Here is a 22,464-nt window from a genome sequence, read left to right on the forward strand (position 1 = left end):
TAAATTGTTAGGCAAAACTAAGTGTGGATGGTACTTAGAAATATTGACGTATTTGTTGTACAAAATGCACTTTGACTCTCGCTTCCGTCATTCCGTGTGTAAGGTTAGGATTGATATGTGATATTTTAGACGTCACGTAGTGGAATATTACAAATAAATTAGACTGTGACTGAGAGAGACTAAAATGAAAAACCGGCAGTGCGAGTCGGACTCGCACAGGAAGGGTTCCGTACCATTATCTATAAAAACCGTCACCCATCCAAGTACTGACCCCGCCCGACGTTTAACTTCGGTGATTGGATGAGAACCTCGAGATTGGAAAGAAATACCTATTTATCTTATTCTGTTTTTAGTATTTGTTGTTATAGCGGCAACTGAAATATCTGTAGAAATTTCAACTGGCTAACTATCACGGTTCATGAGATATAGCCTGGTGACAGACGGACGGACGGACAGCCGAGTCTCAGTAATAGGGTCCCGTTTGACCCTTTGGGTACGGAACCCTAAAAATCGGCCAAGAGCATGTCGGGCCGTGCTCAGTGTAGGGTTCCGTAGTTAGCATTCTGTCAGAATAAACTAAACGGGGATTATTAGTAACTATCATGTAGATATGCATAAGGGTATCGCAGCGCTTTGTACGTCTTTTTACTAAGAAGAGATGACTTTTGCAATAATTCATAAACGGCGCGACCGATCATGTTCGCTACAGTTTTCATTGAAAGTACTTCTTAAGCTTTTTTATATTATAAGACCCACCATTCAAAAGTTAGAGTAAGAGTAATGTAATATCACGAATTGGACTTGAATTCAGATCTAGAGCCCAACTGGGGAAGTATCCCACCTTACAGAAAACCGCAGCCAAATAACACTAGACCCTACTCATATTGTTGTGTTCCTGCCGGTGAGTAAGGTTGCCAGAGCTCAACGAGGGGGGCGGCAACGCGCATGTAACTCCTCTGGAGTTGCAGGCGTATATAGGCTACGGAGACTGCTTACTATCAGGCGGGCCGTATGCTTGTTTGCCACCGACGTGTTAGGAAAAAAAATATAAATTCAGTTAAGCTTACTTTACTATAAAAACAATATGAGCAAAGCTACCAAATTCCAAGTACGTTATGTAAACAACTGTAGAAGCCCGAAAGTTATTTTAGTCTGGTTTCTCGCCGCCAAAGGTCACCGAACCTTTGCCCGTTATTGACGTAGTTCTTACCGAAAACCTACACGTGTTAACAGCAACTTTAACTTTTAGGGGGCTCATTGATTAACAGTCCGCCGGACGCTATCGGCCTGACAGTTGTTCGGTACTGTCAACTTTTTGTTCTAACTGTCAGGCCGATACCGTCCAGCTGACTGTTCATTTCATTTCGTTTATTTGCATTAAACATGGTATGGTTATTATACTATCGTTATTGGGTAACACATGATTAACTACATAGTAGCATGCAAATTTACACCTTAAACTCTAGGACATACAGAACAAAATAGACAGGTATATACAACATAATTCAAATGTCAATATTAAAACTAAGAATAATTAATTAGAAGGAACCATCAATTTAAAATGTCAATAATATTATACAAGTTGTTTTCAATTAGTCTTGGTTTTAGCGCTTTGGCATTCAATTCTTTAAGGTGGTCAGGTAATTTGTTAAAAAGCTTAACACACATTTTGAGACAGCTTTTTCTATAGAGTGCTAGTTTTGGAGTAACTTCTAATACGCGCCCGTTAGGATCTCTACGATAATGCTGGTTCAGGGTAGCTGCCTTTTTAAAGAGATGCTTATTTTTGCTGACAAACATACATATTTCGTATATATATAGTGCGGGTAGCGGTAGTAAGCCAAGTTTATTACAACTTTCCCAAGGTGGGAGGCCGCAAATTGCCCTAACACATTTTTTTTGGTCGATAAATAGCCTATCCTTATCGGTGCTATTGCCCCAGGCTAGGATACCATATCGTAGCGTGGATTCCACGTATGCCCTGTATGTTGAAATTGCAGTAGCGACGATTGTAACTTTCCGTACTTGTTTAAGTGCGTAAACAAACTTGTTGATTTTGCTACATACTCGTACACTTTGTACATGTTCCTTCCAGTTCAAGCTTTCATCTATTGTTACACCTAAAAATTTGGTTTGTATTACTTTCTCTAATCGTGTAACATTTAGATGGGGTGTATTTTTGTTGAATTGGATATATTTTGATTTACTCAAATGTATGTCTAAGTTGTTCATATAATAATTACTTTTATCGTTCTGTTAATGTCACATTCATGTTCTTGTTCTTCTATTGTATTACTATTAATTATACTATTTTCGGATGTCACAATTACTGATATGTCGTCAGCAAATAAGATATATTGATGATGAGTAATTTCAATTACGTCATTTATGTATAATGTTAATCAGTGGGCTCCTTTAGGAAGGACCATTTAGGTTCTAGGGTGTGAGGACATTGAGGTATAGTACTAGAGTCGGCATCTCGAACAAAATGATTCCACACCTCATTGTAGTGCCGGCACTTCATTGCGTTTAGTACGTCTCCGACTACTTGCGAGATGCTACAAATGTAACGAAAATTTAAAAAAATAATAAAAATTGAAAATGCCTTTATGCGTTATGAAAATGTATTCTAATAATATCTAGAAACATAATAAAAGCAAGATAATAACAATTCACTAGGAAAATTGTTTTGTTTTAAGCTTATTTAGATTATTTTTAAACGTCACTTTAAACACTCGCGGTGGTACGCCATTTTCTTTGGCGTATAGATTACATTTCGCAGATGTAACATGGAGGTAATAAATTCATTGTTATCTTGTAATTTTTTGAAGTGTCTTTATTATATTTAAAGAATATATTATGTTAGTCGCCATCAGATATATCGGAGCGGCCTAAGTGCTCAAAAATATCCGAACACGCACTGACACTGAACGCCGTGACAATAGAGACGTGATCATATATTTGTGAGCACCTTGGCCGCTTCGATATATCTGATGGCGACTGTACAGTCAAAGAATTTATTATCCATACCATATATTTAGTACCTTATCACAGTGACAAACAAATGAAAGTCGCTAGGAACCTCATAATATTGTCACTGTGACTAGGTACTATATAGTACTGAAATTAAATTTCTTGTGTGTATTTATAAGCGTTAGAACACACACAAGGAGGCAAAGTCTCTCTTTAGACTTAAAGGTTCAACATCACTTACTAAATGACCACAAAAGGACCTTATTCGTTTGCAATAAGGGTTACGAATTGTCAGTTCATTGTTGACGATGGTAGTTTTTACGTTGTGTCCTTTGATGAGTAAAAAATGTCGTATGGAACTTGCTATAGCACTTAGGATGCGAGTGATAGAGTTGATTTTGCATTGAACTGTAATTTTGGATGGTTGTCGTTTTTATCGATTTTCCATGGTCGATAATTGATATTGTTATTTTCTTAAATTGACGAAGGGGATTGAACCCGGATCTTTTTGTATTTTGTTAATCAGATAAAAACATTTTGTAAGTGAAAATAACATTTTAGCTAAAGGTTATGTTATAAATTTTAGTAGCGTTAATATTGTTTTATTTACATTTATTTAGCTTCACCGCGTATATATTTTATTTATGTATATGCGCTTCAAATCTTGTAACTTGAATTTGAACCACTTCCCGATGTGTGATTGAGCTGAAATTTCGCCTATTTCCATATTTCCGACGACAATTCAATAATATGCTAACGTGGAGCTGATCTGATGATGCACTCGGAAGGTAGCAAAAGGAACTCCTCGATGGAAATACATAAACATACACATTGAGTTTAGGCTCATTAGAAAGATCTCCAGATACTTGACAGATGTGCAAAGGAAAGTTCGGTCGTGTTTTCAATCGACACGAGTTGCGAATTACCTATTCGCACATGTATCGCACATGTATTGTATACTTACTCTCCATTCTTATATCCGACCAAGTACTTGTTAGGATCATTAGGTTTTAATTCCCTTGCAGTCAGACGCAATTACAATCTCCTGGTGACAGCATGTGGAGTTTTACGTGGTGAGACAGACTGTCCTGAACTGGTAGGACGAACTGTTAGACTCGCTATTCCATTTGTGCCCAAAAATCTCCTGCGACCGCGAAGTCACAAGCTTTTGGCCGTCCCAGTTACACGCACTGTAGCACATAAAAACTCGCCTGCTGTGCGGGCTCTAAGGCTGCTGAACTCCCTTCTGTCATGGGCACCAGATTGTGATATGTTTGCAAGTCGATGGACGGCTGTGTATCAGATGAGTCTGCGATATTGCGAGGTGATGGACAAAAGTTGATTGTGATCTGTTTTTCCTAGTATGTAATCTGAATTGTACAGTGCTTTGGTCTCGACTGTAATGCTGTATATTATTACTTTTCAAAATAAATAAATATGTATCGTACAACGTTTTACAGAACATATGGGCGTTTAAATTTTTCGACATAGTTACGTAATGTGCTAATTATCACACTGGTGCGGTATAGTAGGACCATATGTACTGTAATAAATATTATTGACAGTCACTTGTTTTTACTAAGAACAGCCCCTCAGATATATTTACATCACAAATCGCGGTGCGGTTTTTATGCGTTTTTGCAGTGCATTGCATCTGCCAAATTTAAATATAGTGAAGAAACGCGTAAAGGTGACGATAAAATATGTGTAAAATTAGACGTTAACACGTTTACGAGCTATTGGCAGAGCAATTTTACGTTGGCAATCATTCACTTTTCCGAGGAATGCACACGCACGCTCCGGCTGTGGAATGAGCTACCTGCCGAGATTTTCCCGAGGGTCTACAGTATGAGGTTCTTCAAAAAGGAGTGTACAGATTTTTAAATGGTCGGCAACGCGCATGTAACACCTCTGGAGTTGCAGGCGTCCATAGGCTACGGTAACTGCTTACCATCAGACAGGCCGTATGCTTGGTTGCCACCGTCGTGGTATAAAAAAAACAATGTAAAAAAAAATCTCATGTAAAAGTCTCTTTCAGGTTTTATATCAATGGTTTCTCTAAAATCTTTACAATGCATGTTTTACCCAACGGATAAGATCGATTACTTTTTTTGCTAAAAATAACAATGATATCCGCGAACCTGGGCACGCACGGCGGTCCGCTCAGTGCTCAGCTCGCAGAAAAATCTGAACTCACTGCACCTTAAGAGTCTGAGAATTGTACATGGCCGCAAGGCTCGGAAACTGGTTAAACACCCAAACCGTTATCAATGTTATCATATACCTTTTAATTTCGGTTTCGCTCGAAAAACAGTTATTTTTAAACCGGTTTTATGAGAACAGTTCTTGTCGATTTCACCGGTTTAGAGCAATAAAAACCAGTTTCGTCCTTTATCGGTGTCTATATTTACGTGGCATACCACCATGCCTGCCGGCCGTTTGTTCGCTCGTCGAATAAACCGATTTTTTTAGGTTACAACAAAGTTCTTAAAACGTTCGCGTTCTTATAAAAGTTTGGAGGAAAACCGAAATAAACCGGTATTTTAAACCGGTTCCAAGCCTTGCATGGCCGGGTTGATAACCGTAAAATACACCTTATATCCAAGCAATAAAGTAGTTTATCGACTAACCTGATCATTAAGCTGCAAGTCTGTGAAGCCAGGTATCTGCTTGGCCCAGCTGATGACGCCCACCAGCTCCCTGTCATAGAGGTCCGCCAGCAGCGCCAGGGTCCGGGCGGCGGGCTCCGTGACGCCGGCCGGCGGGGCGCCGCACGTGAACGGCTCCGGCTCGTACGAGGACAGGACTTCCAGGATCTGTTGGAATAAGGTTTTTGTAAAAAGAATCGTATACAGCTGGCACAGAGAACCAGTATTCTGCGCTATGAGTTGATGTCGTCCAACAACAAACTATGGAAGCGGAGCATAAATCTCGCGACCTAAACGCGTAAGCACCATGAATTTTATGGCGCTTACGACGTTTCGGTCGCATGGTCCAGATTACGATTGGGACAACTTCATTGCTTGGCATGGCTTCTCTATTGGGAGCGTGCACGACTGTCACGCAACCTAGTGTTCGCAAGTCTAGGGGAAAACGTCAATTCACTACATCTTATAAAACTACTCCAAAACTAAAAACTACTGAACGGATTTTCATACGACTTTCATCTATCAACAGAGTGATTCTTGAGGAAGGCTTAAGTATATAACTTGTTAAGGTTTTGTGTAAATTGTTTGAAATATAACGATGTTGTCGGAAAAAATCACGCTGGCTAGGAGCTTTAATCGAAAACGCTGCCTAATCCGTTTGAGCTATAACAACACAATGTATGGTGGGGTTGTTTCTCATTCATAGGTCTACAAAAAAAACCGCGATGTTAAATGTCTATCTTTTAAGGATAACTTACTATATCCATTCTTAACTTCTAGAAAAAGATCACGTAATATGTGGCATTTGCAAAGCTATTTACATGGATACATTATTAACAATTATCAAAATAAATACGTTAGTTATATTAAGCATTTCATACAAATTACAATGATCCCTTACACCATACAATTTAAATGAATATTTCAGGAGTAATCGTAAATCAAAGTTTCATTTCGAGCCATATAATTGTACGAAATGTTAAAGACGCTATCCGCAGTTAGTTCAAATTTTTACCACCTTATGCGCTGGGATCGCTTTACTTACCCCCACCATGCACTTCGCACGGTCCCAATAGGCACTTGCTTGGCACGCCTCGCGGCGCCGGTTGTCTCTACTGCGGGGCGGGGAGAGCGGTACACACCTTGATGTCGTCGAGGTGCGGGCGCGCCTGCGGCGGCGGCTCGGCGGCGCGCCGGTACTTCTGGCGGCCGCCGCGCACGCGGTCCAGCACGCTTGGCACGCCACGCGGCGCCGGTCGCCGCTACTGCGGGGCGGGGAGAGCGGTACACACCTTGATGTCGTCGAGGTGCGGGCGCGCCTGCGGCGGCGGCTCGGCGGCGCGCCGGTACTTCTGGCGGCCGCCGCGCACGCGGTCCAGCACGCTTGGCACGCCACGCGGCGCCGGTCGCCGCTACTGCGGGGCGGGGAGAGCGGTACACACCTTGATGTCGTCGAGGTGCGGGCGCGCCTGCGGCGGCGGCTCGGCGGCGCGCCGGTACTTCTGGCGGCCGCCGCGCACGCGGTCCAGCACGCTTGGCACGCCACGCGGCGCCGGTCGCCGCTACTGCGGGGCGGGGAGAGCGGTACACACCTTGATGTCGTCGAGGTGCGGGCGCGCCTGCGGCGGCGGCTCGGCGGCGCGCCGGTACTTCTGGCGGCCGCCGCGCACGCGGTCCAGCACGCTTGGCACGCCACGCGGCGCCGGTCGCCGCTACTGCGGGGCGGGGAGAGCGGTACACACCTTGATGTCGTCGAGGTGCGGGCGCGCCTGCGGCGGCGGCTCGGCGGCGCGCCGGTACTTCTGGCGGCCGCCGCGCACGCGGTCCAGCACGCTTGGCACGCCACGCGGCGCCGGTCGCCGCTACTGCGGGGCGGGGAGAGCGGTACACACCTTGATGTCGTCGAGGTGCGGGCGCGCCTGCGGCGGCGGCTCGGCGGCGCGCCGGTACTTCTGGCGGCCGCCGCGCACGCGGTCCAGGCGCACGCCCTCGCGCAGCATGCCCGTGCGCAGGCACTTGCGGAAGCGGCACGCTTGGCACGCCTTGCGGCGCCGCTTGTTGATCTCGCATTCGTTCGAGGCTGGACAGGTGTATTCTATGTTGCCCTGTTGAAATACAAACTTGTTAATATAAATGTCTCTAGCGCTCGATGCAACCACTATGTCATAGGAGCAGTTTAAACCTTTGAGACTTGGAGCAGAAAGAACTTAAGGGTTAAACGTAAGGGGCAGGTTTGACAATACCTGAATTGTCCTCTTAAAAAACACCTTGTAAGCTTCACAGCTGACCACTCCGTAGTGGAACCCAGACAAAATCCCCGCACACAAGACATAGCTTCCTAGGAGCATCATCTCAAGCGCTGGATCCAACCACAATATTATAGGAGCAGTTTCAACCTTCGAGACTTGAAGAAGCAAAACTTAAACAGATCGTCATACCTGGATTGTCCTCTTAAAGAACGCCTTGCAAGCTTCACAGCTGGCCACTCCGTAGTGGAACCCAGACGCAACATCCCCGCACACAAGACAAAGCCTTCTAGGTGCATCGTCATCTCTAGCGCTTGGTGCAGCGGCGGTGGTGGAAGAGCAGTGCTGCTGGTCGGGGCTGGTGTTGCCGACGATGCCTTCGCCGGGCGATACGCAGTACTTCACCTCTTCTTTGGGCTCAAGTTCCATCTGGAAGATGATAGGGTGTTTAATATAGGTTGTTGAGTAGTTGAAGCGGCTGTAGTAGAACGTAGAAAGATAAATAATTATACCTAATTTTGAATAAATAAACCAAGCTTAAATAAGGTCAATGTGGCAAAAACCGTCTATCAGGCAAGACCGTCACATGCTCTTTCGACGCTTCTAACTTGTGTGTTTGTTTGTACACAAGAAGGTCGGTAGAGCAGAAGGAGTGAAGCCCTTCCTTTCTGACTGTGTCTGAGCGAAGTAAATATACAAGTACGAGAGATCTTGCCCTATAATGGTCTTCTCAGCCGAAAATTTTAAATGCCGGCCTTGCCCACACAATAAACCAAACTTTAGGTTATACCGGGAGTTTAAAATACACGATACAACGTAAATCGACCATACGCAAAATGAAGTACAAAAAATGTCCTTCCAATCTCCTAAAGTCAAGTACATTGACCCATTTTTTGCTGTGACATATAATAAAGTAGCACGCTTGATTGTAAACTAGCTCAAAATTGCATTTTCTTGCGTTCATGTTTTTAAGAATAGAGGAAGAAACTTAAATAATCTATAATAGAAAATAAAACCGACTCCACAAAACAGTTTGAAATGCCATTGAATTATTTATAACCGTTCATACTTAAGTTCTTCTTCTTCTTCCTCGCGTTGTCCCGGCATTTTTGCCACGGCTCATGGGAGCCTGGGGTCCGCTTGACAACTAATCCCAAGATTTGGCGTAGGCACTCGTTTTTACGAAAGCGACTGCCATCTGACCTTCCAACCCAGAGGGTAAACTAGGCCTTGTTGGGATTAGTCCGGTTTCCTCACCATATTTTCCTTCACCGAAAAGCGACTGGTAAATTAAATGATAATTCGTAAACTCATTGGTACGAGCCGGGGTTTGAACCCGCGACCTCCGGATTGCAAGTCGCACGCTCTTACCACTAGGCCACCAGCGCTTCTCGTTATGACACTTTTTTAAATGTAAACGCTTGATTTGTGAATGAAAATACAAAAATCACTATCACAGATTTGAAGAGTTCCCTCGGTTCCTGCTGCTGAAGTTATAGAGTAACAAACATTAAAAACAAAAACAACCGAATTGAGAACCTCCTCCTTTTGTAATCGTGAAGTCGGTTGAAAATATTAAATTGGCGTCGTTAAAAATGTGCCTAATTGCGATTGCCTTTTCAAAACTTCGTGGAAACGATTTGTCCGTCATGCAATACATATTCGTAATACAAATGGTTCCTTTTTTCTGCCACGGACCGTGTAATACAAATTGGAGATCCTTTTTTCTGGCGACGAACAATGCTGATTCTGCGATCAGTTTTTGTCATAGGGCGTGCAGGCATTTGTCTTGCTTTTAGCTTGTTCAAAAATATGTTTGTAAATCTAACAGACTAATTCCAACAATATAATATGATACTGATCTAACATGGATCTGAAATCATTCCAATCTCTTTAGAGGACCTTCTGAATTGCGCATTATGTCAACCTTCAACCAAAAACGTCACTTTTGTCACTGACTAATCAGTATCACATTGGAGTGAGATCTAATAACTAAAATTCGAGGACGTCCGGTTTGAGCGCCAACCTAATAGTTAGCCTCGTGATTAATTCCTTTATTTTTTGCACATTAATGTTGTCTAAAGTGTAATATCGATAGCTTAATAAACAGTAAACTAATGTGGTAGTGTGCAGTGAATGAAGAATTAATCTTGAAACGCGTTTAACCACCATTTTGGAGTCAACGGCGGGCAGTCCACGTGCTACTTGTAAAGTCCAGCTAGCGCTTTACAAGAGCTGATAAAATCACCGTACACTGTCTTGTACTCACCATACAATTTTAGTCGTATTTAAAGCTCCTAATACCTTGATAGAGCCGAAATATTCCCACTGGACTAAAGCCATAATTTTTAAAGAATGAATGAAAGAACTCGAATCAAAAAACGTAACTTTTGACGCTGACAGATACCGATCAGATCAGTATCATATTGAAACCAGATTTAATAACTAAAACTCGTACTGCAGATCGTTTGTGTCTTTTCTTCTGTGAAAAACGACGAAGCTTATGTGCACCATTACGATCTTCAACTTAAATGGTCGCGCACTGTGCGGTTTAAGAGGAATTTCCTCCCGCGGATGCTCCGGTGGTGGACTGAGCTCCCTGCCAAGGTTTCTGCAAGGGGCTACAGTAAGAATTTCTTCAAAAAACTTCAACGCGCATGTAACACACCTGGAGTTGCAAGCGCCCATAGGCCACGGAGACCGCCTGCCCTCAGAAAGGTAGTATGTTGTTTGCCACCCACGTGTTCCAGGCTTCTATAGGCCACGGTGACCGCTTACCCTCAGAAAGGCCGTACGCTTGTATGCTACCCACGTGGTATAAAATAAATGCAACTATTCAACAAGACCAATACTCAAGTTATTTACGTCTACTCCGTACAAACCCGTATTTATACCTATGTATAGTTAGTCACATGTAGTAAACAAACGAGCATGAATGAAGATAAAGGGTCGGAATTTGCATGTCCTCGACTGCACAATGCTCCTTTACGTAATACGTTGTGCAATGCGTGCGCAATGGAGGTCGTTTTATACGTTCCGTGTGGAGACAGTGAATGAATCAGTATTGATACGCATTATGGAGGTTTCAGATATACATATAGTTAAGCTCTACAGTATAATATGGGAAAGACCGTCTACAAGCTCTTTCGTCGCTTTTAACTCTTGCGTTTGTACACGTACTCCGTTTACAGATGGAAGCTCTCCTTTTTTGACTGTGTCTGAGCGAATTACGTATACATAAACGAGATTTCACGCCATATAACGGTCTTCCCTGCAATAAATCTTACATTGACCTTATTATTGATTTTATAGCGATATAACGTTAGCGGGATGTAGAATTTGTCTCGCTTGCCACAGCGACATCTAACATCGTTTGAATCAACTAAGGAGCAGCCACTGCCACACACACGGCCAAAGATAGTTGTTCGATGAGAGAGCATTGTGTAGATGGATAATATGCTCACTTTGTTTCACATTGCCCAACTAATTAAAGATTCACAGTTAGACCCACAATTAGCGTGATCTAGAAATCTCCTCGCTCGCTAAAGCGACATCTAGCGGACAATCTTACCTCTTCCTCGCTGGGCGAGTACTGTAATTCTCTACTCGTTCAACTCACATCACCAATTAATAATAGATTCTACGTCAAAACACCGTTAGCGCGATGTAGAAATCGCGCCGCTTGCTACAGCGACATCTAGTGACTCTAGTGAGCAATCTTACCTCTTGCTGCATCAGCATGGGGCGCGGGAGTGGTGGTGGTTCGGCCTCTTGTTTCACACGGCGGAGTAGCTGGTCGCCTGTGCCGCTGACGGCCGACATCATCGACACCTGGAACAAGTATAAAAACATTAAGGATATATAATATGAGATTTTTAGACGAATGTACTCGATTTCAGTTAGTCCTATTTTGGAATAGGTAAAACAGCCTGTCATGATTGTTTCACGGGATTGTTTTATCGGAAGACCAGTTCTGAAAGTCGCTAAGCATCATGCCGAGATGAGACCATCTCGTGGCACTATCTTCTTCCTATGTTTTTCTTTTTTGTATATTTTTTTTCTTGTTTTTGTGCTTACGAGTTAAATATATAGATAGAATATATTTCAAAAATAACAACATAAAAATGTGTCATTGGGAAGAGATTGAAACCAATATCAATCACGTACAATATTTTCCGTGGGGTAATCCAGTGGGATTACGTAGTGACGTAGTGTGTTTTTCTAAGCACTTATCGGTAAAGTTTTGTTCGGAATTACATTTCAGGGTGGTGGGTGAAGTGTAGGGTATTTCCTGTAACCTAAATTGTATGTCTGCCATATTTACTTACTGTTAACAACAACGTAGCGTAAATGGAAAAATTACATGATTGTTCGGTATTAAAAAACGGAGGAGACTTTAAGGAAATTTCTAAAGCGTCTATATTTAACAAGAAGAATACAGTTTTAAAGTAAATAAAACCATAACTCAATCCATTAGGTAAAGTTGTAAAGACCTAGTTGTAATGTATAAAGTTAGATTAAGCATAAAAGACCATTCTTTGGCTAAACAATCAGTCTGTTCACTTTAAAAAGTTATATGGGTTAGTCGGTCGAAGGTACAGGGTTAAACTGTACTGTATAAACGGTTATCTCTAAGTTAGTTGGCTAACCCAGGAACATGCAAGTGGCCCTTACTCAGACTATATTGCTTAAGCTTGAGTTCTTTCAAATTTTAGGAACTAGATTTTCCTGAACAAAATACATACCTATATAATCCTTTCTAGAGAATACTCAAAAATGTTTACAACGATTTACAAAGCGCATTATTTTCGTCTGCCGCAAGGTGGTAAGGTGGGCCAAAATGGTTACTGAACACCATAGATGGCGCAGGCAGACCAAAAAGAGATGACGGAACGACTTGCACATGATGGGAAAATACCAACGACAGGCCGTGTGGAGGAAACAAGGGCCTCCCCTCCCCTTTGCCCAGCAGTGCGACACTAGGTTACTCTAACAAAACTATGGAGATTCAAACACTGAAATAAAGAATTATTATTTATTTATTAAATTTACAAAATCGCACCAATGAGACTTGAAAAAAATCTTTCAAACGTCGAGTCTTTTTAAACTTAATTCTCTAGACTCACGACTAACCAGCATTAGTTACACAGCCTGACCTACCTCAACAGTTTAGGCGTTCAAGGCCTCAACCAAAATAGTTGTGACGTCAACCGATGATGTCGCTTTTCTATTGGCGAGGCAGTGGGCGACTTTCAACTATGCCCGGATAGTCTTAGGTATATTTCTTTTTTTTATTTTTTTATTTAGGCAACAAACAGTCTTATACAAAAAAAAAAAATTAATAATAAGCAATGTGTTAATAGACCATGAGTGCCCTACCTTAATAATAATATGTTTTAATCTAAAGTAGCTAGTCTAGGAGCAGTAAGCGGAAAACAAAGTTATCAGTTAGTAACAATAAAGTTATCAGTAACTTGAGTGAATCTGTATTCATTCATCCAATATGTATATGTATGCACGGGCAGGTTCGTATTAATATTTCGCGAAATACGGAGCAACATTCCGATTTTAATAATATATTATGATACGTAGTACACTAAAATTAAAAACAAATATCATAAATAAAGCCATAATATTTAACGACCGGACCGCCATTTATTTGCGTGATGAGCACAGATATTTGTTCATGAGTCATGGATGTTTTCTATGTATTCAAGGATTTGTATATTATATATATCGTTGTCTGAGTACCCACAGCACAAGCCTTCTTGGCTTACTGTGGGACTTAGTCAATTTGTGTAAGAATGTATCTATAATATTTATTTATTATGATACAAGTGTGCTACGTTGGTCATTACATTACACTCGAGGCGATATTGTGTGCTGGAAGCGAACAAGCTATTAGAAAGCCGATGTGTGTAATGACCAAAGCTCACGTGTTTCATACGACGTTATACACTTGCGAGGAAAAAGCAAAAATTTATAAATTAATAAATTTGTTATTGTTAACACAGTTACTCTGAGAACAAATTGAATTACTTTGTTATGAAAATATCAAATATGTTAATTTATGTTTTTTACAAGTAGTCACAATATTATTTATTTCGTTTATAGTTAAAGTAGTAGTAGTAGTTGTCACGTAAAATATTTGGTAGACTTTTTAGCACGTTAATTTATATAGAAATGTAATATTTAAGTGATAAATGATAAATTCAATTCTACACGTGTTGTTATGGAAAAGCGGGGTCTTCTGTCACAGGTATTTTATACTTACTAGAAGACTCCAACCTTTACAATTGAACCCTGTATCATTAACAAATAAAACATTTTCATTTTTTTTTTTTTTTTTTTCAAATGTAGGGTAAAACGTTTCATTTAAGCTCTACCAAAGGAGACTGAATTGAACTGTGTGTGTGTGTGTGTGTGTGATGGAATTTAATTGTCATCAATTTGTGGGTTCCAATGTCCTTTGAACAAACTGATCTCAATTCTCGCTTCGCTACGCGATACGTTTGAAGGGCTCGTAGCGCTACGCCGTAGCCCGTAGCATTAATTTTCTTAGTACGCAGCAGCAGAGATCATAAGCAACGAAATGAGTAGTATAAGTACGGTCTGTCTGAAAATATCGATACGGACAGAGTGCCAAAAATATGTATACACTACCCTAATATATGGGCCATAAAGTCGTGTATACTATATTTTTGGCACTTCGATCGTGTCGATGTTTTCAGACGTGACTGTACAGTCAACAGCGGGAGCTTTTGAGTTAAAAACGACGAAAGAGCTTAGACGGTCTACACCACAGAGATTGTCATCTTGATAAATAAACTTAATTTGCCTCCAAATTCTTTGTTCCCGATCTAACGGGCACGCACTAAATATCAGACAACACGAGCCCGTCCTCGCAAACACAAAACGTCAATCGGCTTATCAGATAACAGTGTTTGGTGGTTGTTCCGTGCACGTGCTTGACCGACTTTTGGTGTGCGAGGTTTTATTTGTTACAACTCATCGGACCACCTTACTCTTAGGGCCACCCCGCACTAGCGTCCCCCGAGCGTCGACGTCAAGTCAGCGCTATGAAAAACAGCGTCGCTACGCAGTTGCGCAAACGTTGCGTCGAGCAGCAAACCATAGACTTGACTAGACGCTGACGCTCAAAAGACGCTAGGGGTCTTGGCTACAATTATCTTTTGAAAATCATCTTTCTAGGCACCTGACCAGACCAGTTACCGAGATGCAACAAGCCATGTATGAGGTTTTTCTTATACTTTATGTTCTCGTCGACGGTGTGAGAGTCTAATTTTATGGAAACTTTAAAGATTTCCTTTAGTTTATTTGCAAATGTTAAAACATCCTTAAAATAAAATAAAATAAATAAATATTTTGGAACAGTCTTACTCAGATCGGACCTAGCCCCAAACTACGCAAAGCTTGTATTATGGGTACTAGGCGACACATGCGTATATTGATAAATACATAGAGAACACCCATGACTCAGCAACAAATATCTGTGTTTATCACGCAAATAAATGCCCTTACCGGGATTCGAACCCAGGACCATCGGCTGCATAGGCATGGTCACTACCCACTAGTGCCAGACCAGTCGCTGAATCAACGAAACGAAATTAATGGAAACAATTGTAACTCACCACAAGTTGACAGCGAGAATGATCCAAATCCATTAAATTATGTATAATTTATGCTATGATGCTGCAAATTTTCATCAATTCAGCAATGTAACGGCAACAGGTTAGACGTAAAGAGAACTTAAGTAACTTTAAATTACTAGTCTACACTCAAAAAAAATGTAAACGCCTTTAAAATCCAATAGTCCATACACTAAGCGCGTAAAAAGGAAAGGTGTGTTCTATATCTCCGTAGTGGATATACTGCACTATTAAATGCAATATTATTCCACACATTGAAAGTTAAAACAATAGAATAAACCTATTTACTGCTAAAGTTTAATCAGTTGGTGCATTCAATGCGTCAATGCATTTCGAAATGTTACTTATAACACTATTAAATTAGGAGACTGTTATAATTTATAACACTCGGCCCGATTCGAAGAATGAAATACGATAAGTTCAGTACCCCTAGTGTAAATAATTTCGACAGCGAAACGTTACGTACGCGTTTGCGTTAAGTGTCATTTTGTATGAGATTTTTGACTTTCCAAAACGTCCCGCTTGGCGCGCTGTTCAAAAACCTATACAAAATGAGACTTAACGCAAACGCGTACGTCACGTTTCGCTATCGACTAAATTTACACTAGGGGCACTGGTTTAGATAAGTTCTCATTTAGATATCGTTTGTATGTCGTATAATTGACAGAAGCAGCTCGATTCGGGCAACCAATGTCACTTTGAATATCGTAGATAGATCTTATTGGGATCACAGCGGAATCGAAATACACGTCAATTTTGACATGTCGTTTAGTTATCGAACTTTTATTATCTTAAACATGTCTTACTCATTCTTCGAATCTGGCCAGCTCTTAAAGTAGGAGGAAAATTCACAGACGATTTCGCTAATAGATTTTAATAGAAAACAGTTTTATTTTTAAAGTCAGCGTACGAATATACGCAACAAGGTCACACCTAGCATAGACAACCCAGAATTAAAAAGTAGGGACGAGCAGCCATTGCCAAATTTAAAATGTCGATTCCAAATTCCCATTCTTTCTTTCTTGCGAATGCACGAAACAGTAGTGTTTACGAAACCTCGTTGCTCTGGGTTTGAAAACAGATATGGCATTCCTTCTTCCTCGCGTTGTCCCGGCATTTTGCCACGGCTCATGGGAGCCTGGGGTCCGCTTGACAACTAATCCCAAGATTTGGCGTAGGCACTAGTTTTTACGAAAGCGACTGCCATCTGCCCTTCCAACCCAGAGGGTAAACTAGGCCTTGTTGGGATTAGTCCGGTTTCCTCACGATGTTTTCCTTCAGCGAAAAGCGACTGGTAAATATCAAATGATATTTCGTACATAAGTTCGGAAAAACTCATTGGTACGAGCCGGGGTTTGAACCCGCGACCTCCGGATTGCAAGTCGCACGCTCTTACCTCTAGGCCACCAGCGCTTCCAACAAAACATAACAGAAATGGCATTACCGTTATTAAAAGACCGTTGAGGGGCCCACTGCTTACCAGTTCGCCGGACGATATCGGTGTCTGTTATTCGCGATTGTCAGCTTTTGCGAATAACTGACAGGCCGATATCGTCCGGCGAACTGGTAAGTGGGCCCCTTTATGATGAAGATGATCATCGAAGATCCTCAAATTCTCACTGACACAAAGGAACTAACCCAAAATTAGTAAAATTGTCAAAAATTCTATTTTTGATATAAGCTTTTATCGCAGACTGTGATTTTCTTTTAACAGGCAATTAATACCTACTCAATGATACAATTTTAACAATCCCAAACACAATTAGGTTGCGTTGTTTTATCACAGAGTTCCTACGGCCATCTCCTCTGTCCACCATCAGATCAGCTTGATGGTACCCATAATATAGCGTCAATTTGTCATAAATTATGCGAAATTTCAGGTCAATCGAATTTAGGTCTAATTGAGCTTGCAATATTGGACTCGAACATCAGATATATCGGAGCGGCCGAGGTGCCCAAAATTATCTGAACATGCACTCTAACGCCCTGACAATGGAGGTGTGTTCAGATATTTGTGAGCACTTTGGGTCGAGTTCATAAATATGTATAATTTTTTTTACCTTACTGCAATGGATTAAGATGAAGAAATGTATACATGTTTATAAACTCGTACAGTCACGGACATTAATGATTGAGACATTTAGGGTTTACTTTACATTGGACATTTCAAACCGTTAGTATTGACAACCAGATTAGCTTGAACCCTAAATGGCTCAACAATTAAAGTCCGCGACTATACAGTCAAGTGTAAAAATATAGGTGCACACAAGTTGCTCATAAATATGTCTCATAGCGCTTATGTCGGCGAATTAAGAGCTATGGGACATATTTTTGAGTAAGTTTCGTGAACCCATATTTTTACACTAGACTGTACATACAAACATTGCAAGTTAAATAAAAACTTGTAAAAAACGTTCAAAAGACAACACACAATCCCAAAAAATCATCAACGCCAACTCCGTTGTATCAGGTCAGTTTTAGAGATTATAAATAGTGTACAAAAACAACGTTTATCTATCCGATAATAAAAGTTTCAAGGATGGCGGGTTCAACACACTCGTGACATTGCCGGCTTGCAATGATAAAACGTAGAACGTGATGCAACGTTTCCTACATGTGTATGGGTAATAGGTATGGCGTGGCGACAGAATGAATAATCGAGATATAATTATGCTTCTCAGCATGAATTTTCCGGCGCTTTTTGAATAAAATGTTACTTTTCTTCTGAGAAGGCCTTATCCTCCACGTGAATGAATGAATGATGATGATGAATGATTCACAAGAACATATGGTACATAAAGTATAGCCGCCGTGCAGGTCAGGGTCTCGACGGCTCAAATAAAACTTCGATTGATAATAATGTGAAGTATAATCTTCCAAAAGGTACTGGTTTAGAAGGGTTCTTGCCAAAACGGTTCAATGTAGAAAAGTGGGTGTTGATAGTATGGAGGATGACGAAAGAGTGATTTGCAATATTTGATCAGTACAAAAGGTGGTTTAAATTTAGGTGCCTTTAATTGGCCTTTAATTAAAAACATATGCACATGAAGCATAAGGACCCTTTTCTGACGGAAAGCCACAAATGTGTTTTTCACACAGTAGCTTTCATATAAATATATTACGCACGAGGGTGTTTAATCATATGTGTCAATTAGAAGTCCTGTGTTTAATAATTTGGGCGGTAAGCATTTCAAAATTATATACCAACGCCGTCCAACAATTAAACAGTAACCTAAGTGTGTACTAAGGAAAGACGGTGAAACAGACTTACATTCCGATATCAAAATGATGTGAATGTGAAGCGCTGGTGGCCTAGCGGTAAGAGCGTGCGACTTGCAATCCGGAGGTCGCGGGTTCAAACCCCGGCTCGTACCAATGAGTTTTTCGGAACTTATGTACGAAATATCATTTGATATTTACCAGTCGCTTTTCGGTGAAGGAAAACATCGTGAGGAAACCGGACCAATCCCCACAAGGCCTAGTTTTACCCTCTGGGTTGGAAGGTCAGATGGCAGTCGCTTTCGTAAAAACTAGTCCCTACGCTAAATCTTGGGATTAGTTGTCAAGCGGACCCCAGGCTCTCATGAGCCGTGGCAAAATGCCGGGACAACGCGATGAAGAAGAGATCAAAATGATGTGAATTTCTTATACGTACGCCAATATACGTACGAGCGAAATGACATCATTTTGACATCGGAATGTATCTGCTCGTATTGGCCTCCGTATGGCTTAGTCGTTCCAGCGTCCTGAAAGCCCCGGTTCGAATGCGGTCTCTGTTACGGAGATTTTTGTAACTATTTAGATAATAATCTAATCAAAAAATCTAAAATCATTTGTTTTCAGGCAACAAATGCCCTTACATACCTAACAGATTAACAAACATACATTTCATAAACTCAAAACTAAACACTATTTTGAGAGAACGGCGTGGTTCCGCTAAATCTGCTCGTGTCGGATTCGGCAGTTTATTAAGATTGTTACATCGGCGAGCGTGTATGAGGAATGCTATGAAAATGAAGGAAACGAAAGAGGTACAGTCAACCAATTTGAATCCTAGGCCACTATAGAACCTTGTCGCTTTAACTACTCTATACATGACATGCATCACTCAATAAGCACTGTCGTAGAAGTCATTATGGCATGGTTCTATAGTGGCCTAGAAATCAAATTGGTTGACTGTACATCAGGATTGTAGCAAGTGGAAATCATTGGTCTCTGCCTACCCCTACACGATATAGGCGTGATTATATATGTATGTATTTCAGATTATTGTTAAAAGGGGCCCATTGATTACCAGTTCGCCGGACGATATCGGCCTGTCAGTTATTCGCAAAAGCTGACAATCGCGAATAACCCCCTGCGTACCCCTGGCGTGTATAAAATTTAAACGTTGATAAATTAACACATTCCCTGTTCTTTGCCAACGTTTTCGTAACGCTACGCTCGTAGCCGATCCCAGCGTTTTCCCGCAACCTAATCCATCATTGTAATTGTCTCAGAGTTCTCAGACCGCACGAAAGTAACTTTTTTCGGGAGGACTGACCTCCTGACCTGCCCCAACCTTTGTTCTCGCAGTAGGTCATCTCGCAGCCTAATTTAGACAGGCACAATAGCTAACAATCCCAAAATAATGTCCATTAACAGATTAAACATCAATTTACGCCTCCTCCAGGACTGAGATTGAATAATAGACGCCTACGCAATTAAACAGACTAACACGCGAATTTACTTGATATTGTTGAATCACTAATTTGTTGAAATTTATAATTTAAATAATTAATAAGTATTTGACACGGACGTCTTTTCAGCAGTCGAATGAAATTCGTTACAAATGTATGTCTTTTTTACGTGGATTTTTAGAAATAAAGGAAAATGAAAAAACTCACCGATTTGGGAGGATTTCACTAGAGAAAGTTTATATTTTTTTTTGTCGCAAAAAAAGTGATGATATCTTACTAGTATTTAATTGCTACATATCGAGTTTTTGTAAATTTAAATGTATCCAATAAATGAAGTATTTAAAATTTAAATATGCACGAGTGCCTTTTATAACAAAAAGGACATATTTTTTAAATATTAATATATTCATCATTTACAGACAACGTGATTCTAAAAAGAATTACGCAGTTATATTACATGTCATCCACGATGACGCGCAGATTTGTCAAATCTAACCTTTAATAACATGACAATGCGAGTCGAGGCACGCGTCTTCGTGAATGACACGATCTATAATCTTAAGTATCTATTTGTTACATTATAAAATCTGTGAAGACCAAATATATTTTAATTGAATTATTACCTATCTAACTACAGATATATTGGAGCGACCAAGGTGCTCACAAATATCTGAACACGCCTCTATTGTCAAGGCGTTAGAGAGCGTGTTCAGATATTTTTGAGCACCTTGGCCGCTCCGATATATCTGATGGCGACTGTACCTGACCTACTAAGTAAAAAGTTACTTTGTTCCCAATGACCGAATTTACTTGAAAAATTAAAGAGTAATCAAGATTAGCTTATAACTAATGCAAAGCTGCATGAAAGTTTTAATGTTCTAAAACTTACTCGGCTTACTTCATAATTCTTTAGGGCTTGTGCACAAATCACGCGAGGTTCGATAGGGGGGGAGGGGCTCACAAAAAAATCACAACAGATCACGTTGGGGGAGGGGGGGTATAAGGAAACCTCACGTGTATTTTTTCATAGTGAACGAAACTAAGAAAAAATATCTACCACATACTTTTTCTCGGTTTCGAGTTCAAAATAGCGATTAAAAACAAGATTTACTCTATACAATACTATTTATCTTAAAATTAGATTGAATGAAAATATAAAATAAAAATACACGTGAGGTTATGTGGGGGAGGGGGGGTTAGCCAAGAACCTCACCAAATATCACCAAGGGGGAGGTAGGTCAAAAAAGTAGCCGAAAAAACCTCGCGTGATTTGTGCACAAGCCCTTAGGTAAGGTAACTAAGCCAACAAAATAGGTCAGGAGTCTGAAGAGATAATTCAATCTGGCTTTGCTCTTAGTCCTTAAATTTCAAAACCTAATCCTTATTATATTACTGTACCCGTACCACGAGTCACTGACAATGTCAAAACTGACATAAACGCTATCGAGAACGTAACTACTTTCTATACATCTCGCATATATGCGAGAACGTGTATATGCGAGAATATGTCGAGAACGTAACTTACTTTCTATACATCTCGCATGTGTATGCGAGAATATGTCGAGAACGTAACTTAATTTCTATATACATCTCGCATATATGCGAGAACGTGTATATGCGAGAATATGTCGAGAACGTAACTTACTTTCTATACATCTCGCATATATGCGAGAATATGTCGAGAACGTAACTTACTTTCTATACATCTCTGGATGTATAGAAAGTAAGTTACCTTCTCGATAGCGTTTATGTCAGTGCCGAACTGGTGGTAGCCACACAGATCTATAAGACTAGGTCAAAATTTAAAATCAATACTGTATCCGGGCCTGAAAATGGTCCTCAAAAATACTAGTTCTAAACACTTACAGTAAATACGCCTTCGTGGAGTCAAAATCAAATATTTATAATATTAAAAACAATAGTGGCTAAATTAGTCTGATGCTTAGGCTAAATCTCAATCTTCATTAAATTAAGAGAATCAAACGTCAAGATCAATATCGTATCCGCAAGGCATTTAGGTTAGGTTGTCTAAATACTGGTTTTCGAAGTGTCATGCCTTCTTAATACTTAGGCTAAATCATTAATGCCTAGGTCATTATTAGATTGAGGCAGTCAAGCGTCAAAATCAATATCGTATCTGAGCCCGAAAATGGGTCTCGGCAAGGTGGTCTAATATCTTGCGCGCATTGACATATATATCTCAGGACCGGCTTTACGGGCACTAAGAATGGTGCTAGTTTAGTGGTGT

General features: G+C 40.7%; 1 protein-coding gene across 1 annotated transcript in view; it reads right to left on the bottom strand.

Moving 5' to 3' along the window:
• Positions 1-22,464, bottom strand: part of LOC133528326 (steroid hormone receptor ERR1) — a 61,939-nt gene that overhangs the window by 9,206 nt on the left and 30,269 nt on the right. The window contains exons 2-5 of the mRNA XM_061865669.1: positions 11,591-11,698; positions 8,060-8,296; positions 7,514-7,726; positions 5,604-5,789 (exon numbers count right to left, since the gene is read on the bottom strand). Coding sequence (XP_061721653.1) covers positions 5,604-5,789; positions 7,514-7,726; positions 8,060-8,296; positions 11,591-11,698 — 744 coding nt within the window. The remainder of the gene's footprint in view (positions 1-5,603; positions 5,790-7,513; positions 7,727-8,059; positions 8,297-11,590; positions 11,699-22,464) is intronic.

The sequence above is a fragment of the Cydia pomonella genome, chromosome 19 (assembly GCF_033807575.1).
Source record: "Cydia pomonella isolate Wapato2018A chromosome 19, ilCydPomo1, whole genome shotgun sequence".
Classification (NCBI taxonomy): Eukaryota; Metazoa; Arthropoda; class Insecta; order Lepidoptera; family Tortricidae; genus Cydia; species Cydia pomonella.